We start from the raw sequence: 21,498 nt of genomic DNA, 5'->3' as shown, positions 1-21,498 counted from the left end.
TTGAGGCCGGAATTTCAGTCGTTTGTCGGTGATGTTCAAGGTTGGCCGACTCAACCATCACTCTCGGAATTTGAAAATTTATTATCCGGACATGAATCCTTAGCCAAACAGATGGCCGATGTGTCGGTCTCCGCTGTACCGAAGCAAGAAAGCGAGGCGTTGTTTGCGGGAAAAGGAAAAGGAAAGTTCAAACCCAACCACGGTTACAACAAAAAGAAACCGTGGGATCAAAATAAACCCGAGGAACAAAACCAACGGGAAGGAAGCGTTGATCGAAAGAATTGGAACCGCATGAAAAAGGGTAAACGTCCGTCGTTTAAAAATTTTAAGTGTTATAATTGTGGCATGCGAGGGCACATCGCAAAGTATTGTACAGCGAGTGCAACTGAAGAAGGAAACGCCGCGACAACGCAAAATCGAACTGAAGAGCCTGGGATGTCGAGGCCCATTATGCCGGAATTGGAGAAGTTCATGCGTTAACGGCTACGGTAAAACCCTCTTTAAATTTATTAAATGATTGGATTGTGGATTCGGGTTGTTCGAATCACTTAACGGGTGAAAAGGAGCGGTTAAAGAACCCGGTTAAGTACGAGGGTAATCAGGTGGTAGTTATAGCCGATGATTCGCGACACGGCATAGCTCATATCGGTGAGGTTGACCTCTCACCAGATTCTGAGGAAAGTGGTTTTGTTCTTAAAAACGTGTTTCATGTTCCCGGTATATCGGTTCCTCAAATCACCGATACCAGACGATATGTTTTGTTCGGGCCAAACGAGGTGAGTATTATCGATAAGTTCGAAACTAAATCCATACCGGTGGTTCAAAGGAGAAAGAAATACTCGGTTTATGTATTGTCTGTCGGGACTTCGTACGTTAATAAGGTGAAAAGGAATTTAAACGCAGATCTTTGGCATCAACGTTTAAGCCACGTCGGGTATGATAAACTTCAATTAATCGTGAAAAAGAAATTGGTGGCGGGAATACCCGAACTCGAAGTAAAAACGGATGTGGTCTGTGGCGGTTGTCAGTTTGGAAAGGCTCATAAGCAACCGTTTGAGATTTCTAGTTATCGAGCTAAAGTCCCTCTCGAGCTAGTTCATACCGATGTGTTCGGTCCGGTGAAACAGTCATCAATTAAAGGTATGAGTTACATGATATCATTTATTGATGATTATTTGAAATATTTGTGGGTATATTTCATGAAAGATAAATCCGAGGCGTTTGAACGTTTCAAAGACTTCAAGTTAGAAGCCGAACGGGATCTAAAGAGAAGCATCGAGTGTCTTCGTTCCGATAACGGAGGCGAATATACATCCCGTGAATTTTCTTTGTTTCTAAAAGAAAATAGAATTAAACGCCAACTAACGTGTTCTAATACTCCGAGCAAAAAGGGGTTTCGGAGAGAAAGAATCGCACCCTAACCGACATGATCGGAAGCATGATGCACAACAAAAATGTACCGGGGAGATTTTGGGCGGAGGCAATGAGTACCGCTGCGTTTATAAGTAACCGATTGCCACAACAAGGAATGGGATACGAGTCACCATACGAGAAGATGTTCAAAATCCAACCGAATGTTAGTTACTTTCGAGTTTTTGGATGCGTGTGTTACGTGTTCATCCCGGGGCATCTCAGACACAAGTTGGAGAAAAAGGCAACGAGATGTATTTTTGTTGGTTACGATAATGAAAAGAAAGGGTGGCGATGTTGTGAGCCGAGTACCGGGCGAATTTATGTGTCTCGGGACGTAATATTTGATGAAAATTCATCATGGTGGTCACCAAGTAAGGAAGTCTTGCCCGACACACATGACTTACAAAAAGAGTATGATGAGTATGTTACGGTTCAGGTTGGTGGCAACGATCTAGAAGAACAATCTGAACAAACACTTAACACCGAACCTGTTTTAGGAACACGAAACGGGCCACGTTCTGATCCATGGCGATCCGGGTCGTTAGTTAGTCAAATAAACGGTCAAACCAGCACCTCAGCTGTACCAGTATTAAGTTAATACTGAAGGAGATGTAACGGCTTTCCGGAGGTCTGAACGAGTCAGAAATCAGAGCCCGAAGTATGCAAATGCCGCCTTACTTGTTAATACCGAAGGAGATGTACCGGCTGTCCGGAGGTCTGAACGAGTCAGAAATCGAACCCGAGACGGTAGAATAAGCTGTACGAGATCCTAAGTGGATGGAAGCAATGAAGCAAGAGTTAGATGCTTTAGCCAGTAACGAGACCTGGCATCTTGTTCCGAAGCCTGGGTGATGTAAAACCGATTTCGTGTAAGTGGGTTTTTAAAATTAAAAGACGAGCCGATGGGTCGATAGAAAGATATAAGGCTCGACTAGTCGCACGGGGTTTTTCACAAGAGTACGGGATCGATTATGAAGATACGTTTAGTCCCGTAGCTAAACTCGTTTCTGTTCGAGTAATTTTAGCAATTGCCGGCAAATGGATGTTAGTAATGCGTTTTTGTATGGCGATTTGGATCGTATAATATACATGGATCATCCGGGAGGTTTTGTAAGTCAAAATTTTCCTAACTATGTTTGTCAGTTAAAGAAAGCAATTTACGGCTTAAAACAGTCACCGCGGTCCTGGTTTGGTAAGATTGGTAAGTTTTTGGAACTCAACGGATTTGTTACTCAACGGATTTGTTCCTACAATAGTCGATACCAGCATGTTCGTCCGAGCCGAAGGAGACAAAACCGCCGTTGTCCTCGTTTATGTCGACGACTTAATTATAACCGGTGATTTAGCCTACGTGGTGGAGCAGTTGAAAAACAAATCTGTGCACTCGTTTTTTTCATGAAAGACTTGGGAAAATTAAAGCACTTTTTTGGTCTTGAGCTCGAGTACGAGAATGATGGGTTTATACTTCACCAAAATCGGTATGTTGTTAATCTTTTAGTGAAATTCGGTATGGAAAGTTGCAAACCGATACGTGTACCCATGGAACCAAGCGGGTCTCTTTGAGCCGAAGAAGGAAAAGAGTTGGAAGAAGTAACCATGTATAGGCAAATAATTGGAAGTCTAATTTATTTGACCTTGACACGACCGGACATTGCGTATGTCGTTGGTGTGCTTAGTAGATTCGTTCAAGCTCCAAGAAAACCGCACCTTAAAGCTGCTCGGTTAGTGTTGCGGTATGTGAAGTCGACTCCAAGTTATGGTGTTAAGTTTAAGAGGGAGTCGAGTATGGAATTAATCGGGTTTTGCGATGCCGATTATGCTAAAGATCTGGACACGAGACGATGTACTACCGGGTATGTATTCTTGATTGGTTCAAGTGCTGTTACATGGTGCAGCAAAAGGCAACCTACCGTATCACTTTCGACTACCGAGGCGGAGTATTGGGCCGCGACTATGGCTGCGCAAGAGTGCGTGTGTGTAAGGCCCCGTTACCGGTAACCCTACTTTCGTGTTGGATTTACTCATAAACACAGTTCTAAATATCAGAGTTAATTAAAAACTTTACGCGGAATATAAAACTTTCATAAAACATTACATATCAATTCATAATCATGTCTTAAAACATTCCTCTTGTCTTTCAAAATCAAAACATAACTTATAAAAGCATATCAGATCTTCAGATGCCAGGCTTTAGTCTTCTGCCATGTGTCCTCCACTCAAGCCAGCTGTCTCATCCTACTCACCTGCGTGCATACTAAAAGTCAGCTACGCTGAGTGAGTTCTAGTTAATCATACAATACCATACAATACCTTATTACATACATACGTACTTAACCTCATAACTTTCTTTCATACACACATAAGTACTCATATCTTCATTCTTACTTACATACTTTCTTTCTTACTTACATACTTTCTTTACATTCATAATCATACGTTTTAAAGAGCCTTTCGCCCTATAACCTCACAGATATTATAAGGGTCTGGTCCCTAACATCACAGATATTATAAGGGTCTGGTCCCTAACATCACAGATATTATGAGGGTCTGGTCCCTATCCTCACAGATATTGTAAGGGTCTGGTCCCTAACATCACAGATATTATAAGAGTCTGGTCCCTAACATCACAGATATTATAAGGGTCTGGTCCCTAACATCACAGATATTATGAGGGTCTGGTCCCTAACATCACAGATATTATGAGGGTCTGGTCCCTAACATCACAGATATTATGAGGGTCTGGTCCCTAACATCACAGATATTATAAGGGTCTGGTCCCTAACATCACAGATATTATAAGGGTCTGGTCCCTTGGTTTTCGAATATTAGTAGGGTTCGATTCCCTCTTCGTTACCATACAACCATACATCATACCTCGAGTATTATTAGGGCTCGGTACCCTTTTCGTAACCATACAACCATACAACCGTCATTTCCTTCTTTTATTAACTTTATTACGTTCATACACATAAACATACATATCATACTTACCATATTTATAACGTTACAACTTGACAGTACGTGCAATATCCGAAGATCGTTCACGCCCCGACAAGTATTCATTTGAAATATTCATACATCTACGATATATAATATTCGTACCTTTATTTTTAACCTGACGGTACGCGCAATATCCGAAGATCGTTCGCGTACCGACAAACAATCATTCAAATCTATCACACATATCACATATGACATACACTTATCACTTAGGATAAATGTATTAACAACACATCGAGTATGCACACAGCCCCGAAAACATAACAAGGAATGGGGCTAGAAACTCACCTGAATTCTGCTTCTTTCTCTGGTAGCTGTAAATCCCCTCTTTAACTGAGCTCGGCTAACTGTACAAGTTACACGTATCAATACTCGCCTGACCTAATCTGGTGGCCTAGTATTAGCTTACTTTAACTTATCGCTTTATAATTTATTTTCTAATCAAACTTGGCTTTAGGCGAAGTTAACCCTTCGGGCGAACTTAGCTTCAGGCGAAGTTAAACCTTAGGCGAACTTGGCTTCAGGCGAAGTTAAACCTTAGGCGAACTTGGCTTCAGGCGAAGTTAAACCTTAGGCGAACTTGGCTTCAGGCGAAGTTAAACCTTAGGCGAACTTGGCTTCAGGCGAAGTTAAACCTTAGGCGAACTTGGCTTCAGGCGAAGTTAAACCTTAGGCGAACTTGGCTTCAGGCGAAGTTATCCTTAGGCGAACTTGGCTTCAGGCGAAGTTATCCTTAGGCGAACTTGGCCGTAGGCGAAGTTATCCTTAGGCGAACTTGGCCGTAGGCGAAGTTACGCTTGAAGGCGAAGTTACGCTTGAAGGCGAAGTTCATCAAGCGAACTTAATCTTGCAGGCGAAGTTGTCGCGCTGCAGATCTGTTTGCCCATAACTCCTTCGTTTCTTAGCCAAATAACTCGATTTTGGTACCCACGGAATCGTATGATCGGCGCCTACAAACCCTAACCATCAAATCGGCCTAAAATCGACGTTTTAGGGGTCCGATTTGGGCAGTTTGGTTTCGGGTCCGATTTGGGCAGTTTGGTTTCGGGTCCGGTTTAACCCATCCAATCCTAACCATTTTCAGTAATATTAGCTTTGTTGGATATGTTCTTACCTTAACAACTCAGATCTAACAACAAAATCTCGGGTCTCGGCTTCGAATCTTGATCGGTTAGAATGTGTGTTTTGAGTGTGCGAAGAAAGAAGGTGGAAATGAAAGATTGGGTTTGGGATGGGATATTTATATCCCTCTAAGCCCACGGACCCGAGGCCCATTCTCATTCAACCCATCTCAATTAATCCAACACTAGCCCGACTCATACCAACTCCTACTCTATTATTTATTTCCTAATAACCCGGGTAAACTTTCTCTCTAATATTAAGTAATATAATTAATATTACCTGGAAATTTCGGGATGTTACAAGTCTTCCCTCCTTAAAGAGGTTTCGTCCCCGAAACCTAACTTATTCCCTATAAAAGGAAAACTTCTTATATTTACACGCTTTATCGAATCGCCTTCGCTTTCTGAGTTATCCTTCTTACTTCTGACTTTACAGTCATCGAATAGTGGTCATGCGTTTTAGCTATTTAAGGTAGCTTGTCCATGAGACTCTCGATGTACCACAACTCATCTCATACCTCCAAGGGCTTTGATTAGTACTTTTAACACTATTGTCTAAAACAACCTTTCATCACAACATAATAATCATTCATAACCAAACTCAATATATATATTACACGTTACTGATAACCATAAGTTTTAAACCTTAACACACAACAAGTCCTTAAGCAAAAGCAACTTAATAACACTATTGCATAAGCAATTATTCCTTCATCAAGCGTCCCTCTCTGCAGTTTCCCCAAGTCTTCACCCTTTCGCACCTTCCGCCCCTGATTCCTTGCAATCCCTAGCCATGTGGTCAGCTTTTCCGCAATTGAAGCACTTTGGACGATCAGGGCATTCTCGAGAATAATGCCCACTCTTTCCACACCGATAGCACCTGTCTGTCCCAGTCTTACATTCTCCCTGGTGCACTCGCCCACATGTCTTACACGCATCCTTGTTCCCAACCTTGGCCTTCCTCTCATCAGTTGTTGTCACCATCTCGCCAGACCGCTTAGCAGAGGTAGCCCATTTCTTCTCCTTCTTTTCTCCTTCATGTCCTTCCTTTGGCTTCTTGCAATCCCTTGCTAGGTGCCCACGTCCTCCACAGTTGTGACACCTATGGTAATCATCACATTCCCCAGAGGAATGTCCTGCTCTTCCACACCTGTAGCAAACACCTAATCCCTTTCTGCACTCTCCGGGGTGTCTCTTCCCACATTTTTCACAAGCAGTGAACCCCTCTTGCCTTGCCTTCTTTTTGCGTGGATCCACCTCATCGGCTTCCTCTGGTTCTGGAGTTGGGTTCTTTTTCTTCTTTTCCCCCACCGTTCTTGCTCCCCCACAATCCCTAGCTAAGTGACCCGACTTACCACACTTATAACATTTCTGGTCCTCGGTGCAATCACGAGTTATGTGTCCCTTCTTCCCACATCGGTAGCACTGATTTGGACCAGCCTTGCATTCTCCTAGGTGCATCTTCCCGCACACTTTGCATGTTTCCCTTCCCGCGACCTTTGGTATCTTCTTCCCCGCATACTCCACGACATCTACAGATCCTTTGGTTCCTTTCGCTCCTCCCTTTTCATCATCACCCTTCTTTCCGTCTCCTCCTGCCTTCTCAGTGGCCCTTGCATGGTTTTCGGCAGACTTGTCAGTACGAAATTTCTTCTCTGCAGCGGCTACAGCGTAAGAAATGGCAAATTGAGTAACAGGATCCAGCTGATACCCTTCATTGCTGCTTGGTCCTTGCAAAGTTTCACTTTTATCCTTTTTTGTGGTAGTAACTAGTTCTTCAGAAGGTTCTCGGACAACGCGTATTCCAAGAGGACGTCCAGTGTGACCTCCCTTACCAACAAACCTTTTTGCTCCAGCCATTAGTATTCTAAGGGAAAACACAAACATCATCACTCAAGGAACTATCTAGTACAAGGATAGCAAGGCTAACAGGTAATAACAGTGGCCAGCTGTGACTAGCTGATCACATTGCTTTCCGTGTCCTATATACTTCCCTTTATGAGTCTATTTGTGCTGGTTCTACTTAAGCAGTTAGTCAATTCAAACAATCAATTATTCCTATCCGTACCATTCTCATATCTTTTCTTTCTCATTAACATATATCATTTAATCATACCTTTCACCTTTACTGATCTTGCTTGAGCGACACATGGCATTCTTGAACTGGCATCTTCTTTCTTTTCTTACTTAAATCACATTCTCTGTTCAAGTCTAAGCATGTAGGATGCTTAAATCTCTTGAACTTTGCTCTGATACCAACTTGTAAGGCCCCGTTACCGGTAACCCTACTTTCGTGTTGGATTTACTCATAAACACAGTTCTAAATATCAGAGTTAATTAAAAACTTTACGCGGAATATAAAACTTTCATAAAACATTACATATCAATTCATAATCATGTCTTAAAACATTCCTCTTGTCTTTCAAAATCAAAACATAACTTATAAAAGCATATCAGATCTTCAGATGCCAGGCTTTAGTCTTCTGCCATGTGTCCTCCACTCAAGCCAGCTGTCTCATCCTACTCACCTGCGTGCATACTAAAAGTCAGCTACGCTGAGTGAGTTCTAGTTAATCATACAATACCATACAATACCTTATTACATACATACGTACTTAACCTCATAACTTTCTTTCATACACACATAAGTACTCATATCTTCATTCTTACTTACATACTTTCTTTCTTACTTACATACTTTCTTTACATTCATAATCATACGTTTTAAAGAGCCTTTCGCCCTATAACCTCACAGATATTATAAGGGTCTGGTCCCTAACATCACAGATATTATAAGGGTCTGGTCCCTAACATCACAGATATTATGAGGGTCTGGTCCATATCCTCACAGATATTGTAAGGGTCTGGTCCCTAACATCACAGATATTATAAGAGTCTGGTCCCTAACATCACAGATATTATAAGGGTCTGGTCCCTAACATCACAGATATTATAAGGGTCTGGTCCCTAACATCACAGATATTATGAGGGTCTGGTCCCTAACATCACAGATATTATGAGGGTCTGGTCCCTAACATCACAGATATTATAAGGGTCTGGTCCCTAACATCACAGATATTATAAGGGTCTGGTCCCTTGGTTTTCGAATATTAGTAGGGTTCGATTCCCTCTTCGTTACCATACAACCATACATCATACCTCGAGTATTATTAGGGCTCGGTACCCTTTTCGTAACCATACAACCATACAACCGTCATTTCCTTCTTTTATTAACTTTATTACGTTCATACACATAAACATACATATCATACTTACCATATTTATAACGTTACAACTTGACAGTACGTGCAATATCCGAAGATCGTTCACGCCCCGACAAGTATTCATTTGAAATATTCATACATCTACGATATATAATATTCGTACCTTTATTTTTAACCTGACGGTACGCGCAATATCCGAAGATCGTTCGCGTACCGACAAACAATCATTCAAATCTATCACACATATCACATATGACATACACTTATCACTTAGGATAAATGTATTAACAACACATCGAGTATGCACACAGCCCCGAAAACATAACAAGGAATGGGGCTAGAAACTCACCTGAATTCTGCTTCTTTCTCTGGTAGCTGTAAATCCCCTCTTTAACTGAGCTCGGCTAACTGTACAAGTTACACGTATCAATACTCGCCTGACCTAATCTGGTGGCCTAGTATTAGCTTACTTTAACTTATCGCTTTATAATTTATTTTCTAATCAAACTTGGCTTTAGGCGAAGTTAACCCTTCGGGCGAACTTCGCTTCAGGCGAAGTTAAACCTTAGGCGAACTTGGCTTCAGGCGAAGTTAAACCTTAGGCGAACTTGGCTTCAGGCGAAGTTAAACCTTAGGCGAACTTGGCTTCAGGCGAAGTTAAACCTTAGGCGAACTTGGCTTCAGGCGAAGTTATCCTTAGGCGAACTTGGCTTCAGGCGAAGTTATCCTTAGGCGAACTTGGCCGTAGGCGAAGTTATCCTTAGGCGAACTTGGCCGTAGGCGAAGTTACGCTTGAAGGCGAAGTTACGCTTGAAGGCGAAGTTCATCAAGCGAACTTAATCTTGCAGGCGAAGTTGTCGCGCTGCAGATCTGTTTGCCCATAACTCCTTCGTTTCTTAGCCAAATAACTCGATTTTGGTACCCACGGAATCGTATGATCGGCGCCTACAAACCCTAACCATCAAATCGGCCTAAAATCGACGTTTTAGGGGTCCGATTTGGGCAGTTTGGTTTCGGGTCCGGTTTAACCCATCCAATCCTAACCATTTTCAGTAATATTAGCTTTGTTGGATATGTTCTTACCTTAACAACTCAGATCTAACAACAAAATCTCGGGTCTCGGCTTCGAATCTTGATCGGTTAGAATGTGTGTTTTGAGTGTGCGAAGAAAGAAGGTGGAAATGAAAGATTGGGTTTGGGATGGGATATTTATATCCCTCTAAGCCCACGGACCCGAGGCCCATTCTCATTTAACCCATCTCAATTAATCCAACACTAGCCCGACTCATACCAACTCCTACTCTATTATTTATTTCCTAATAACCCGGGTAAACTTTCTCTCTAATATTAAGTAATATAATTAATATTACCTGGAAATTTCGGGATGTTACAAGTCTTCCCTCCTTAAAGAGGTTTCGTCCCCGAAACCTAACTTATTCCCTATAAAAGGAAAACTTCTTATATTTACACGCTTTATCGAATCGCCTTCGCTTTCTGAGTTATCCTTCTTACTTCTGACTTTACAGTCATCGAATAGTGGTCATGCGTTTTAGCTATTTAAGGTAGCTTGTCCATGAGACTCTCGATGTACCACAACTCATCTCATACCTCCAAGGGCTTTGATTAGTACTTTTAACACTATTGTCTAAAACAACCTTTCATCACAACATAATAATCATTCATAACCAAACTCAATATATATATTACACGTTACTGATAACCATAAGTTTTAAACCTTAACACACAACAAGTCCTTAAGCAAAAGCAACTTAATAACACTATTGCATAAGCAATTATTCCTTCATCAAGCGTCCCTCTCTGCAGTTTCCCCAAGTCTTCACCCTTTCGCACCTTCCGCCCCTGATTCCTTGCAATCCCTAGCCATGTGGTCAGCTTTTCCGCAATTGAAGCACTTTGGACGATCAGGGCATTCTCGAGAATAATGCCCACTCTTTCCACACCGATAGCACCTGTCTGTCCCAGTCTTACATTCTCCCTGGTGCACTCGCCCACATGTCTTACACGCATCCTTGTTCCCAACCTTGGCCTTCCTCTCATCAGTTGTTGTCACCATCTCGCCAGACCGCTTAGCAGAGGTAGCCCATTTCTTCTCCTTCTTTTCTCCTTCATGTCCTTCCTTTGGCTTCTTGCAATCCCTTGCTAGGTGCCCACGTCCTCCACAGTTGTGACACCTATGGTAATCATCACATTCCCCAGAGGAATGTCCTGCTCTTCCACACCTGTAGCAAACACCTAATCCCTTTCTGCACTCTCCGGGGTGTCTCTTCCCACATTTTTCACAAGCAGTGAACCCCTCTTGCCTTGCCTTCTTTTTGCGTGGATCCACCTCATCGGCTTCCTCTGGTTCTGGAGTTGGGTTCTTTTTCTTCTTTTCCCCCACCGTTCTTGCTCCCCCACAATCCCTAGCTAAGTGACCCGACTTACCACACTTATAACATTTCTGGTCCTCGGTGCAATCACGAGTTATGTGTCCCTTCTTCCCACATCGGTAGCACTGATTTGGACCAGCCTTGCATTCTCCTAGGTGCATCTTCCCGCACACTTTGCATGTTTCCCTTCCCGCGACCTTTGGTATCTTCTTCCCCGCATACTCCACGACATCTACAGATCCTTTGGTTCCTTTCGCTCCTCCCTTTTCATCATCACCCTTCTTTCCGTCTCCTCCTGCCTTCTCAGTGGCCCTTGCATGGTTTTCGGCAGACTTGTCAGTACGAAATTTCTTCTCTGCAGCGGCTACAGCGTAAGAAATGGCAAATTGAGTAACAGGATCCAGCTGATACCCTTCATTGCTGCTTGGTCCTTGCAAAGTTTCACTTTTATCCTTTTTTGTGGTAGTAACTAGTTCTTCAGAAGGTTCTCGGACAACGCGTATTCCAAGAGGACGTCCAGTGTGACCTCCCTTACCAACAAACCTTTTTGCTCCAGCCATTAGTATTCTAAGGGAAAACACAAACATCATCACTCAAGGAACTATCTAGTACAAGGATAGCAAGGCTAACAGGTAATAACAGTGGCCAGCTGTGACTAGCTGATCACATTGCTTTCCGTGTCCTATATACTTCCCTTTATGAGTCTATTTGTGCTGGTTCTACTTAAGCAGTTAGTCAATTCAAACAATCAATTATTCCTATCCGTACCATTCTCATATCTTTTCTTTCTCATTAACATATATCATTTAATCATACCTTTCACCTTTACTGATCTTGCTTGAGCGACACATGGCATTCTTGAACTGGCATCTTCTTTCTTTTCTTACTTAAATCCCATTCTCTGTTCAAGTCTAAGCATGTAGGATGCTTAAATCTCTTGAACTTTGCTCTGATACCAACTTGTAAGGCCCCGTTACCGGTAACCCTACTTTCGTGTTGGATTTACTCATAAACACAGTTCTAAATATCAGAGTTAATTAAAAACTTTACGCGGAATATAAAACTTTCATAAAACATTACATATCAATTCATAATCATGTCTTAAAACATTCCTCTTGTCTTTCAAAATCAAAACATAACTTATAAAAGCATATCAGATCTTCAGATGCCAGGCTTTAGTCTTCTGCCATGTGTCCTCCACTCAAGCCAGCTGTCTCATCCTACTCACCTGCGTGCATACTAAAAGTCAGCTACGCTGAGTGAGTTCTAGTTAATCATACAATACCATACAATACCTTATTACATACATACGTACTTAACCTCATAACTTTCTTTCATACACACATAAGTACTCATATCTTCATTCTTACTTACATACTTTCTTTCTTACTTACATACTTTCTTTACATTCATAATCATACGTTTTAAAGAGCCTTTCGCCCTATAACCTCACAGATATTATAAGGGTCTGGTCCCTAACATCACAGATATTATAAGGGTCTGGTCCCTAACATCACAGATATTATGAGGGTCTGGTCCATATCCTCACAGATATTGTAAGGGTCTGGTCCCTAACATCACAGATATTATAAGAGTCTGGTCCCTAACATCACAGATATTATAAGGGTCTGGTCCCTAACATCACAGATATTATAAGGGTCTGGTCCCTAACATCACAGATATTATGAGGGTCTGGTCCCTAACATCACAGATATTATGAGGGTCTGGTCCCTAACATCACAGATATTATAAGGGTCTGGTCCCTAACATCACAGATATTATAAGGGTCTGGTCCCTTGGTTTTCGAATATTAGTAGGGTTCGATTCCCTCTTCGTTACCATACAACCATACATCATACCTCGAGTATTATTAGGGCTCGGTACCCTTTTCGTAACCATACAACCATACAACCGTCATTTCCTTCTTTTATTAACTTTATTACGTTCATACACATAAACATACATATCATACTTACCATATTTATAACGTTACAACTTGACAGTACGTGCAATATCCGAAGATCGTTCACGCCCCGACAAGTATTCATTTGAAATATTCATACATCTACGATATATAATATTCGTACCTTTATTTTTAACCTGACGGTACGCGCAATATCCGAAGATCGTTCGCGTACCGACAAACAATCATTCAAATCTATCACACATATCACATATGACATACACTTATCACTTAGGATAAATGTATTAACAACACATCGAGTATGCACACAGCCCCGAAAACATAACAAGGAATGGGGCTAGAAACTCACCTGAATTCTGCTTCTTTCTCTGGTAGCTGTAAATCCCCTCTTTAACTGAGCTCGGCTAACTGTACAAGTTACACGTATCAATACTCGCCTGACCTAATCTGGTGGCCTAGTATTAGCTTACTTTAACTTATCGCTTTATAATTTATTTTCTAATCAAACTTGGCTTTAGGCGAAGTTAACCCTTCGGGCGAACTTAGCTTCAGGCGAAGTTAAACCTTAGGCGAACTTGGCTTCAGGCGAAGTTAAACCTTAGGCGAACTTGGCTTCAGGAGAAGTTAAACCTTAGGCGAACTTGGCTTCAGGCGAAGTTAAACCTTAGGCGAACTTGGCTTCAGGCGAAGTTAAACCTTAGGCGAACTTGGCTTCAGGCGAAGTTAAACCTTAGGCGAACTTGGCTTCAGGCGAAGTTAAACCTTAGGCGAACTTGGCTTCAGGCGAAGTTATCCTTAGGCGAACTTGGCTTCAGGCGAAGTTATCCTTAGGCGAACTTGGCCGTAGGCGAAGTTATCCTTAGGCGAACTTGGCCGTAGGCGAAGTTACGCTTGAAGGCGAAGTTACGCTTGAAGGCGAAGTTCATCAAGCGAACTTAATCTTGCAGGCGAAGTTGTCGCGCTGCAGATCTGTTTGCCCATAACTCCTTCGTTTCTTAGCCAAATAACTCGATTTTGGTACCCACGGAATCGTATGATCGGCGCCTACAAACCCTAACCATCAAATCGGCCTAAAATCGACGTTTTAGGGGTCCGATTTGGGCAGTTTGGTTTCGGGTCCGGTTTAACCCATCCAATCCTAACCATTTTCAGTAATATTAGCTTTGTTGGATATGTTCTTACCTTAACAACTCAGATCTAACAACAAAATCTCGGGTCTCGGCTTCGAATCTTGATCGGTTAGAATGTGTGTTTTGAGTGTGCGAAGAAAGAAGGTGGAAATGAAAGATTGGGTTTGGGATGGGATATTTATATCCCTCTAAGCCCACGGACCCGAGGCCCATTCTCATTTAACCCATCTCAATTAATCCAACACTAGCCCGACTCATACCAACTCCTACTCTATTATTTATTTCCTAATAACCCGGGTAAACTTTCTCTCTAATATTAAGTAATATAATTAATATTACCTGGAAATTTCGGGATGTTACAGTGTGGCTGGTTCGTTTTCTAAACGAGTTAAATCAAGGTAAGAACGAGAAGGTAACCTTGTTTGGGGATAATGTGTCTTCAATCTTATTGGCTAAGAATCCCACGTTTCATGCGCGTACGAAACATATTGAAGTTCATTATCACTTTATTCGTGAAAAAGTGTTAAATGGAGAAATTGATTTTAAATATGTTAACACGTTGGAGCAAGCTGCTGATATGTTCACAAAGAGTTTGCCAAAAGAGAAGCTAGTGAAGTTTTGTACTCGTTTGGGAATGAAGGAAGCAAATATCGAGAGGGAGTGTTAAACGAGACGCTATTTAAGGGCGGTTCGGTAAATCTCATGGGGTGTCTTGGAGGAGATTTAAATAATAATTCGTTTATTATTTATTAATAAGTTTGTCTTATTTTTATTAAGTTAGTCTTATCCTAAAACATATTTGAGTTAGATTCAAATTGTGTATTTGAATACGAGTAGGACTCGAATCAAGAGTGTTATATAAACCCTTGGTTCACATAGGTTTATTAAGTTTTTCGTGTGTCGTTTCTTAATAATATTGAGTTGTTTTTGTTCGTCAAAAAAGTCTTCGCCACTGTGTTTTCAAGTTGAAAAAGTGCAGTCATCATCCAAAGCTTTTTATTCTTTATTTCTTTCTTTCTTGCTGTACGTACAGCATCAACAAACAAGAAGAATATTAATATTATTCTCTCTATCTAGTGTGTACAAGAAGAAAAGGCAACAGAGCATATAATATTCAAGATCAGTTCTTGAGTTTAGTCGACTCTGCTGTGGTAGATTCAACATGATACCATGATGTTGGGCGGAAATGAGGAAAAAAAACCTGGAATGCAAGGAAAAATATGATGTGGCATGCAGGAAAAAGTAGGGAAAATGGAAGGATGATAAGGTGTTTATGGTCCGTTTTATTGAGAATTGATAAAGAAATTGACCCGACCAATAATTACGGTTCAGAAGACAAACTAGATGGGTTGGACGAGTCCTGTTATAGTAGTTTGGTGGTTTGAACCGCAATTTCTTTTTTATTTTATATTTGAATATTGTTAGTTCATGTTAGAAACTTTAAAAATGATAAAGATGATTAATTATTATAATACATACACCAATCACATTTCCAAAGATAAATAAATAAAAAAGATTAAATGAAACCGATCAGGACCAAACCAACCGGCCGACTTGCTTTGGTTTGGTGGTTCGTTTCCTAATCATAATCATTATATGATAATGATAACAATGAGATTAAGATTAACTTGATTTAAGAAATCATTTTTCTAATTAAAATGTAGGGATTATTTTAAATGAAGATGATGCACCAACTTTCTTAAAAAATGATTATGAGGGAGTTTATGCAATCTAATGTAGATGAAGGTGTTTAATCATTAATCAAATTTGCAAAATAATAAGGTAGCATTACCCAAATCTGTTGCATAAATAAACCGTAATATAAGATTGAGTTTTGATCCAACAACCGAATGAAGACGAAACGGCAGGTACCTGACCGAAGAAAGAGCTTGCGGGCGATCGGAGGAGACGATGGAGGTGAGGAAACGGTAATGGTGGTGATATGTGAAAATGAAAATGAAAATGTAGATGGACAAGAGAAGAGGTGAACGGTTGAGACTCGATTTTTATACAAGCCTCTATTTTCCTTGGGCTTTTTACCACCGTATTCCATGCTGGGGGTACACTCGTAATTTCTTGTCCTCAATGATAAATATTAATTTATTTACGATTACCTAATGAACATATTTCAAAATTATATAATACTATATTGACGCCACAAACAAACAAACAAGATAAAAAGAGGTCCAATTCTTGCTCAAGGTTCGTTATGTGTTTAATCGAACAAGAGTTTAGGGGCAGTCATGGCCCAATCATTTTGGAGGTCTGAAACGTAAGACAAATCTGAGCCTTTATGAGAAACTTAGAGAGATGAACTTACATAAAATATAAGCTTAATTTTTAGAATTTATCGAGTGATTGCTGTGTTGCGTATATGAGACTACAAAATTTTCAATTTTTATTTTAGAAAAGGAGTTTGATTTATATAGGTTTATTGGACTTTAATAATCCCTATTAAAGTGTAATCGCCGATGATAATACCAAGTCACTTTATCGCCATTGGCGGTCCCAAATTTAAAAAAGTTGGCCCCAATGGGCCGCCGCAAAAAGAACTTAACGGCGTTATATATATACTTTTTTTCAAATTTCGAACTAATGTTTTAGGGATTTTGATCGGAAGGAGGATACGGGATGATTGATGTAAAACTTAGCTCAACTGGTGATCCAATAGCTTGATTTTTGTTCATTGGAAGTTCAAACACCCGAAATGAAGCATTGTTTCGTCGTTTTGGATCACCGTTTCGAATGAAGTTTTACATCAATCGATTCGTATTCTCCTTCCGATCAAAAGTCCTAAAACATTAGTTTAAAATTAAAAAAAATATAACGTCACTATGTCCTTTTTAACGGGGCCAAGTTGTTTAAGTTTGGGGCCTCCAATGGTAATAAACTGACTTGAGATTATTATCGACCAATTCCAGTTAACAGGGATTATTAGAATTCAATAAACCAATTTGTATTTAAACCACACAACTTTGTTTTTATCTTTCCCTACAGTGAAAAAAGTGAGATGTGGATGGGGAAAAATTTAGAAACAAAAAGTAATTTATGAGAGTATTAAACCTGAGTTGGAAACATCTAAAAGACAGAGGCCTCAGACTATAACGGACAACCACTAAGCCAATTTGTAGTTTTGCTTCTGTTCAACTTATATGATTTAAATATGATTTTCTACAAATAAATAAATATTAAACTTTCTAAACGGGGTGTTATTTTTTCCGGATGCCTCAAGCTCTAGCTTCACCCAACATTACTATAGGCTATTTATAGGCTGAATTCGGTAAGGCATCGCGATACGCGATGGGCCAATTGAAGGCCATCGCGTATCGCGACTAGGCTTGTCGCGTCACCAATAGGCTTGCCACGTGGCTGGATACGCGATGACGTTGTGGCTTCGGGGTATCGCGTATCGCGATCCCTTTGTTTTCTTGGATTTTTGTGACAATCCATCGCTATACACGATGGGTTATTATCTGATCCATCGCGTATCGCGATGGGTCAAGAAAACAAATTTTCAAATATGGTTCTTGGAGTTTGAATAATTGTTATTTTCGATCTGAAATTTTCATAATGTTACAAATACTTAGAAGAATACATGAGATCAAACATTGCTTTTTGCTGAAATGACTATCACCCATAAGAATCAAAGTGATGACTAATTTATACAACCGTCATCACATACAATCTCGCCTCGCATCCGCCTGAATCCAGATGGTAACAATGAGCACCAAACCGAGTAGAGTTCATCTAGGAAGACCGAATGTAAATGGCCCATGATTCCATCTATAGAGCAACTTGTTCGAGGGATGTGTTGTGTCCGGACAAGTATATCAAAATGATGTCATATTCTTCATCTAACTCCATCAATCCTCCACAACAGACATGGGTGGAGGCACGTCGGGCTTAGAGAACCCACTCAAGAATCAAGATTAAACTTTGTTAAAATTTACATAAAGAATGTGTGTCCTTTGTATTCCTTGGAAAATGCCCCTAAAGTTTTTTTATCGGTTATTATATATATTTTTATTGTTTGTTAAAAATGAAATTGGTGACATAAATTTAAATAGAAATACTAGTGCAACTAGAAATGTTTTAAAAGATGAAAAAGTTATCTAAATTAGACTATTTTTATCACTTATATAGATACAATACAATTTTTTAGCAAACTAAACTTACGTGGGATGTATTTATTTTATTATAGTTTGGTTTTTTGTATCATCATGGTACCTCGGCTCAAACACGAACACTGATATCTATTTTCTAGGAGGAGAAACTGTTGAGACCACACTTCTCAGTCCTTCCGTCTTCAAACCTAATGCATGCATAATTCAGAAACATGAGCCAGAAAATTCTTTCAAGACTGGACATTTAAGTCTTTGTGTAGCAACGCAACACTTCTCTTCGGATAAAAATCTTTTTGTTGTTATTGATGAAGTTCACAAGTGATGAAAATCTCTTAACCAAAAGTAGTGTCTGAGGTTGACAGAATACAAAAGTAAAATTCACTCATTACTGAGGAAGACAACTACAAAAACCCCTGAAACTAATTTATCTTCTGAAGTCGTTTATGAACGTTTCATCTTTTGAAAATGTATTTTAGTTCTTCAATAAAATTGGGGAAAGATTAAAATAGCATTAGACCCCTCAGCTACATTGATTAGAAAAAAAGACGGTTGGGTGAAAATGGTGAGGTGAAGCCGTGATCAGAGTAAATTAAACTAATGCCTGTGGGCTTGGCTTCCAAAGGACAATGCGTACGTGGGTTTCACAACCAGGCTGGCTTTTACATGGCTCGCGAGTCATACTCATGCTGCAGTTACATATTGACTCAACCGATTACCATTTTTTTCTACAAACCAATGTTTTTCACCATTGCAGATTTGCAGAAAAGCTTTCACAGTAATTTAAAGCAAACCCCACATATATAAACAAGTAAAAGCATGAAGAAAGCAGAATAACATACAATAAATTACACAAACACCATATTCCATTGAACGATTAAAATATCCATTCTTCCCAAGAGTACTTCAACAAAACACAAAACAAACATGTCTTTATTCAACCACAATCACAATCAAACCAAAAACACCACAAACAGTTCCAAACATCAACCACAAACCACTTAAAAACCACCACGAAGACGAAGCACAAGATGCAGGGTAGACTCCTTCTGGATGTTATAATCCGCAAGAGTACGCCCATCTTCAAGCTGCTTCCCTGCATAAATCAACCTCTATTGATCTGGTGGGATCCCCTCCTTATCCTGAATCTTCGCCTTCACATTATCAATCGTATCATAACTCTCCACCTCCAGAGTAATCGTCTTCCCAGTCAACGTCTTCATGAAAATCTGCATTCCTCCCCTCAACCTCAACACAAGATGCAAAGTTGACTCCTTTTGGATGTTGTAATCCGCAAGAGTCCGCCCATCCTCAAGCTGCTTACCAGCAAAGATCAACCTCTGCTGGTCCGGTGGGATACCCTCCTTGTCTTGAATTTTCGCCTTGACGTTATCGATTGTGTCAGAGCTTTCGACCTCCAAAGTGATGGTCTTTCCGGTCAGGGTCTTCACAAAGATTTGCATCCCACCACGGAGACGGAGGACCAAATGCAGGGTGGACTCTTTCTGTATATTATAGTCAGCCAAAGTCCTTCCATCCTCAAGCTGCTTACCAGCAAAAATCAACCTCTGCTGGTCTGGGGGAATACCCTCCTTGTCTTGGATTTTCGCCTTGACGTTATCGATGGTGTCAGAGCTTTCGACCTCTAAAGTGATGGTCTTTCCGGTTAGGGTCTTGACAAAAATCTGCATACCACCACGGAGACGAAGGACCAAGTGAAGGGTGGATTCCTTCTGGATGTTGTAGTCAGCCAAAGTCCGACCGTCCTCGAGCTGCTTACCGGCAAAGATAAGCCTCTGCTGGTCTGGGGGGATTCCTTCCTTGTCTTGGATCTTAGCCTTGACATTATCAATGGTATCCGAGCTTTCGACCTCAAGAGTGATGGTCTTTCCAGTGAGGGTCTTGACAAAGATTTGCATACCGCCACGGAGACGGAGGACCAAGTGGAGAGTTGACTCCTTTTGGATGTTGTAGTCAGCAAGAGTTCGGCCGTCCTCGAGTTGCTTTCCAGCGAAGATCAAACGCTGCTGATCTGGGGGAATCCCTTCCTTGTCCTGGATCTTGGACTTGACGTTGTCGATGGTATCCGAGCTCTCAACCTCGAGAGTGATGGTCTTGCCAGTTAGGGTTTTCACGAAGATCTGCATCTGTTCAATTCCAAAAATACAAAACAATTGTTAAAAACAAATTTGTAAATATTTGATCTAATTTACATATAAGTCTATACATCAATTAATAAAACTTAGATCAATAACATAAAACGCCTAAATTTACGAACCAAACCCTAACCCTAATTGATAATATTTGAATTGCAAATCAAACAAACCAACATCAATCATGAAATTAAGATCAATAAAGAAAAGACGCCCAAATTCACGATTGAAACCCTAAACCTAATATCAAAAACAGTATAATCGAATTCAATTGTAATTAAAAGCCACATCATGCAGATATCAATAAACAAGAAAGCCTAAATTCACGGGTTAATTCATCAAACCTAATATCAACAACTCTAAATTCTATACCTATTCAAAGCGTTGAAATTATAATCGAAAGAAGAATTCATCGGTTAGATCATTTGAGGGAAATTAAACGAAAAAAAGTTAATATCATCATATACGGATCTAAACGAATAATCTCAAATTATTAAACAATAATAATAATAATAATAATAATTAAAATTGCAAACAAAGAAACAATACCTTGAGATAATTGAAGAAAACTGAGAATTGAAGAATGTAAGTATGATGAATAATAACAACGATTTTGGGTTCAACGATTTTGGGTTGAATTTATAGAAAAAGAATCACCATAGTTCACGCAAAGGAAGGTTAACGTAACGGGATGCTGGATGACCAACAAACGAAAGCTTGCCACGTGTGTGGTGAACTGATGACCAAGCGTTTGATTGTGATATTTAATCGGCGGGTTATTCTAGGGTAGGCACCTGCTTTTGGTTTGGAATATATTAGCCGATCATGTGTATTCATAAAGCTCCACTATCAGTGGTTATGCATCACGTGACGACTAGTCAGAGTTATGGTTTTGTACAAAAACAAGCTATAGTTATAACTCTTCACTACCAGGGATTATGCGTCACGTGGCGCCCAGTCACTTTTACACTTTTTGTTTTTTTTTAATTTTTAATAAGAATAATCAAATAACAATAATATTT

The 21,498-nt window shown here is 40.2% G+C and overlaps 1 protein-coding gene across 1 annotated transcript; it reads right to left on the bottom strand.

The window, feature by feature from the left end:
• Positions 1–19,169: 19,169 nt before the first annotated feature.
• LOC143557709 (polyubiquitin-like) lies at positions 19,170–21,085 on the bottom strand. The gene is made up of 2 exons (XM_077046715.1): positions 21,026–21,085; positions 19,170–20,470 (listed from the first exon to the last, which is right to left on the bottom strand). Exon 2 carries the CDS (start codon positions 20,468–20,470, stop codon positions 19,436–19,438), a length of 1,035 nt encoding a protein of 344 aa, XP_076902830.1. The 5' UTR covers positions 21,026–21,085; the 3' UTR covers positions 19,170–19,435.
• Between the last annotated feature and the right edge of the window lie 413 nt (positions 21,086–21,498).

Source organism: Bidens hawaiensis, unplaced genomic scaffold, assembly GCF_021521415.1.
Source record: "Bidens hawaiensis isolate Kalapana, Puna unplaced genomic scaffold, B.hawaiensis_p1.1 tig00019089_1, whole genome shotgun sequence".
NCBI lineage: Eukaryota > Viridiplantae > Streptophyta > Magnoliopsida > Asterales > Asteraceae > Bidens > Bidens hawaiensis.
This window is presented reverse-complemented; position numbering and strand designations above follow the sequence as displayed.